The following is a 5,618-nucleotide window of genomic DNA, read 5'->3' on the forward strand; positions in this document are numbered from 1 at the left end:
TTTTTATTCAAGTCTTGTAATTACGTGATTCGACTCGTATGATTTTTCTATTATTTGATTTTAGTCATACACCCCGTTGATTCGAATCAACCAAAAAGATTTAAATGCTAAAAATAATTTTAATGCGTATTAAAATTATTTTAATGAAGAATAATGCAAAATAATGCTCATAACAACTATTTCTGATGCAAATGCAAACTCATCCTTGATGCAGATGAAAATTATGATACATATGAAGAAAAAAAGTAATGATGCACATATACATGTTATACATATAGATAGGGCCGAGCCAGACTTTTTAGAGGACCAGGGCAAATAAATAAATGGACCCATAATAAAAAACACACGTTTAACTCGCTCCAAAATGAAGAAGAATTTCGTAAGGATTAAAAATTTGAAGTATTGGTTGTTTCGAACAATAAAAAGAATTTAAATGCAGATAAGTAGTTATATGCAAATCATTAAGAATTTAAAATCGAAATATAATTAACTGAAGTAAGAATGAGAATATTTTAATTACCTTAATTGCCCTATTTTCTAGACAACATCCACCATCTCAAAGAAATGAAGTTGACGTTTTCTATTGTTTTAATTACGGAAAACCAAATCATATGGCTAGAAAATGTAAGAGCAGGGGTAAACCATGTCCTGACCCTAATAGGCTGGTTTACCTAATTGGTAAAAAGTTTGTTTCTATGACAAAAAAATAATAAATCAAAGCACAAGGGATAATAAATTTAATATTATAAAAATCTATAATAAATTAGGTAATTATATGACAAAATTTTAAATATTTAATTATAATATATAAATAATTTCTAAAATTTATACTAATTAAATTTTAATCAATTACATACAAGTTATTTTATAATTAAAATTAAAAATGTTAATTAGATAAATTGAGAGAGTTATGGCACTAAGGCATAATTAATTAAATTTGTCTTTTTAAAATGATGGTTTTAATTGCCATATTTGTTTATGGTACTAAAAAATTGAACTTCCAAAGTTTGGAAATTAGAAAGGATCGAACACACAACTCCTCATCTATAAAGCATTGCCATATCCACTGGCCCACATGTAAATTGTTGCATAATAATTTCGCTGACCAATATATAATATAATATTTCAGTTTAATTATTTTTTATCTACACTCCCAAATTTTAAAGCCCCCCATTTTATTGAGATCTTGGGCTGTGGGCCTACTTGCCCTGGCCCAGGACTGGCCCTGCATATAGAACAATCATACTATCACACGTATAAGATAAAAAATCACAAATACATAACGCATCAAACAATAAAAGTAATTGAAATTTTAGAAGAAATCGGCAGACGAACTAGCATACCACTAGCTCACTTCTATATATATATATATATATATATATATATATATATATATATATATATATATATATATATATATATATATATATATATATTCTATTAAACTAATGAAAATGATAGAATTTATGTAGCATCGATATGAATAAAACTGTGTTTGGTGTCCAAACATATCAATGTCGAACACTCAGATACTATCATATATAATTACATATAATTTATTTGTTTATTTTCAAATTAATATCGATATTAACGTGGTAATGTCAATATCTTGTCACATTTTCCCACGTGTGTTTCCTAAATATGAACTAGTATCTCTGGACTTAAACAACCAAAACTAGTATATGAATAAAGCTATAGCTATAGAACAAAGTTGAATATGTATTTCGTTCACCCTTTGCCAATAAATCCTATTGCTGACCTATAAACTATTATCACTAGACCTAAATAATCTAAATGGATTGGACATGAAACGCTTGACTCGAACAAAACCATCCACTTCATCATGTGATGAAGTGCAACCATTAATCATCTGATTGATCACTTCTCTTCCATCGCATATGATTCTCACATCACACTTTTCTTCTACACTTCTTAACACCATGTCTGCAATGGAATTTTTCCTGCTTGACCCATGTTTCCTAATCATCCAAATATTAAAAACATTTAGAAAATATGTTATTACTATTAATTAATTTAGTGTCACACATGAGTTGTACCTTAGATTAGATGATGTAGTTCCAATCACCAATTTCATTATATTGAAATTTCTCACAAGATCCACAATGGTTTTAACAAAGTTGTCACTCTCAATAAGCAATACATCAACCTTAACCTGTATTGTTTTTAATGACAAAATACTATATTAATAGAATAAGTGAAAAATATCAAAATACAGATAATTTTAAAATAGAAGAAATGTTTAGAGAACTCCCGAGTATAGAAACAAAAATCAAAATCTAATAAGAAAACACCCCATCCAACAGAATAACAAACCAACAGAATAACAAACCAAAATAAAAAGAAGGCAAGTGAACACGTCGAAGCGGCTAAACTCAACCACTTAAGATCCAGATTAAAGCTCTTACCGCCTAAACCACTAGCAATAGATAATGATCCACCAAGAGAATAACAAAAATCAAAAATCATAATCGAACTCTAGTATGGCCGAAGGGTAGCTTCTTGGTTCGACAGTTCGACAGAGTTAAGCATGAAGTCGAAGGTTGTTCACATGCTGGTGTCGAAGTGTGCATGCTGTAGTCGAAGATGGGTCTAGCATGCAGATGTCGAAGATGCTAGGGTGGTTAGCATGTTAAATTAGGTTTTAGTGTTTAAACCCTAATTTGTTAAGTTAGCTTGTGTATTAAGTTGGCTTGTGTAATGGGTCTTGCTGAAAAAGCCCATTAGTTAGTATGTTAGGTTTTATTATAAATAGCATACTAGTCTCTCATCATTGCTAAGCTGCAAATCCTAATTTAGGGTGAGAGAGGTTATTTGTTATTCTTGTAAACTTGTAATCTTGTTTTAAGAGAAAGTAAAAGAATAGCAGTTATAACCAATATTTGTGTTCTCCTCTTCTTCCTTGTCCTTTATTCATCCCTTATTTTATACTTTGTTCGTGGCATTGAATTCACAACACATAACCTACCTCAAAACCAAGGCGAACACTTAACACACTATTGTTTATTAAATAGCCTAATGTTCTAAAGTCAAACATAGAATGTCAATGAGTTTATCACTTATTTGCCTAGAAACATTTTCCAGGCCAAAAAATATTTGTCTCCTCCACCTATTTCGTAGTTTGCATAACACCATTAAAGATAACATTATTATACGTTCTCTAAATGTTCCAGACTACTACATGCTAGACCATGACCTTCTAGAATAAGGTTTGGAGACCTAACCCTAGTTTTCTAAGAATACCATCAACCAAACAATTAAAAGGTTCATCCTTTTTGGACCCAAGAAAGGACACACATTTCAATCAAGTTGAAATAGATCGAAACCCCAATGTCCCCCCCCCCTCGAAAAGAGAAAACAACAGAAGCATCTTTATTAGCTTCAAGAATACACACCACATGCTTAAAGTACTTATAAGCTGGCTCCATTTCTACTTAGCCAGAAGGGCTAGATTAACCATCCGGAGGTCCCTAACTTCTAGTTCCCCTTTATTTTTAGGCTTACTAACATTAATCTATTTGATCTAGGAAATCTTAGATTATCCATCCACCCCTTCCCAAAAAATCTTCTTTGTAACTTAACAAACTTTTTCCAAAATTTTACGGACATGTTCAAAAACAAAAAGAAAAATGTAAGAAAAACATTAAGCACACAATTAAGAAGAATCACACAAATTAGCTAAATGGCCCCAAGTAGATTTCTAAGATTAGCCCCTATCGAAAATAATGGAAATCCAAGATACTTAGAGGAAGAGTTTAAATCTTAGAATTAAGGAAATGACATGCAGAGGTTAGAAAAACAAGGACCACGTTAACCCGTATAAATTAATCTGAAGCCTTGAAGCCTACTTAAACCCTCTTAGGATAGCCATAAATACTCCAGATATTTACAAGATTAGGATCCTCCATAAGTAGTGTATCATCTTCATACTGAAGATGAAGATGAGATACCACCAAATAAGACAATCTCACCCTAAAATTCAAGTAAAAACCAATCTCCTTAGCACTAGCAACTAAGCTATTTAGTCCCACAACCACAAGTAGAAAAAGGAAAGGGGATAGTGGATCTTCTTGCTTCAAGTCCTTTTGGATATTAATATCTTGAGTTGAACACCCATTAACCAGCACTGCAAGGTTACTAGCGAATTCACAAACTCTCATCCAAACCATCAATTCTAATTAAAACCGAATCTAAAAATCATATAATCCATAAAACTTCAACTAATTGAATCATAATCTTTCTCAAAATCCACCTTAAAAATAAAACAGACTTTCTTAGATCTCTTGGCCAATTCTACCACCTCTTTTGTAACCACCATTTCATCAACCAACATTCTTCCTGTAAAAAAAGTTGATGGAACAGGGGAGATGAGCTTCTCCATCACAAGCTCAAGTCTAATGGCCAACACATTAGCCACCAGCTTATACAAAGACCCCATCAAAGAAATTGACTTAAACTTATTGAATGAGAGAAAGATTTAATCTTAAGTATCAAAGTCACAAAGTATGATGCAAAACCACGAGATAGAAATACAAAACAATGAAGTTGATCAAACATGATCTCTAAATCATCTCTAACGAAATTCAAGAACCTTTCCTTACAAAAACTCACGTAACATATTGCACTTTCAAAGAGAGAATTTATTTACCTTTGAATCATTACACAAGTCAACGAACTTTTGAAGCGGATTTTTCCCACTATTATAAAACATTAAACATAGTACAAATCATGAACAAACATGTTGAAAAGAAGAACAAGTAGTAATTGATTACTTACATGGACTTGGAATTTGTTTGATTTGAGGGAAAACATGTAGAAGAGAGATAGTAGTAATAGAAGGTATAACAGAATGTTTCAAAGCCCATGAAAGTGCTTCCATGCTTGAACCTTCATCATCTATTCTAACTACCACATAAACAACATCACCTAATTTGTTGTTCTCAAACTCTTGTTCTTTTATTGAATCCAACGGTTCTTCCTTCTTCAGATTTATCTCAAACAAATCATCTTCTTCTTCTATCTCGCTACTGAAACTGTAATCAAACACTTGGTTTTTCTTAAACCCAATCAAACCGCAACCATAACTTGAGGATTCATCATCATTGTGATTGTACAAACACTCATCAGACATGACAAAATAAAAAGGATAAATTAATGTGTACTATGGTGTTATGTAATGGACGGTATGTTGGTTTTGTTCTAAATATCTTTCTCGAGAAGAATCCAAGTCAACTCAAAAAATCCAAGTCAACTCAAATATATATTTTTTACAATAAAATTCAAATATTCATGGATTACGATATGTATTCAAGACAGTCTAATACTTTTTTTAATAAGAATATAATATTAGTTTATACTTTATATATACTATGTATTTTAACAATATTAGTTTATAAAAAGTTTCTTTATCAAGGAAAATGCTATGTATGAAATTAATTTTCAATAAATATCATAAATGATTTGTTATCTTAATTTCATTTTTCTCTTAAACCTGTTCAGTATATACTAATAATATTCTCAAAAAACAATTTGGTTTTAAAAAATATATTATTTTATTTTTAAAAAAATCATTTCAAAATTTTTTAAAAAAATTAAAAATT

The 5,618-nt window shown here is 30.6% G+C and overlaps 1 protein-coding gene across 2 annotated transcripts; it reads right to left on the reverse strand.

Annotated features, from left to right (window-relative positions):
• Window positions 1-1,478: 1,478 nt before the first annotated feature.
• LOC131599419 (uncharacterized) lies at window positions 1,479-5,178 on the reverse strand. Of its 2 annotated transcripts, none has more exons than XM_058871782.1 (3): window positions 4,795-5,178; window positions 2,058-2,173; window positions 1,479-1,979 (listed from the first exon to the last, which is right to left on the reverse strand). In XM_058871782.1, exons 1-3 carry the CDS (start codon window positions 4,828-4,830, stop codon window positions 1,760-1,762), a joined length of 372 nt encoding a protein of 123 aa, XP_058727765.1. In that variant the 5' UTR covers window positions 4,831-5,178; the 3' UTR covers window positions 1,479-1,759. The 2 variants fall into 2 exon arrangements, with proteins under 2 accessions (XP_058727765.1, XP_058727760.1); XM_058871777.1 differs by having other exon boundaries at window positions 4,667-5,178.
• Between the last annotated feature and the right edge of the window lie 440 nt (window positions 5,179-5,618).

This window comes from Vicia villosa, linkage group LG1 (genome assembly GCF_029867415.1).
Source record: "Vicia villosa cultivar HV-30 ecotype Madison, WI linkage group LG1, Vvil1.0, whole genome shotgun sequence".
Taxonomy (NCBI): domain Eukaryota; kingdom Viridiplantae; phylum Streptophyta; class Magnoliopsida; order Fabales; family Fabaceae; genus Vicia; species Vicia villosa.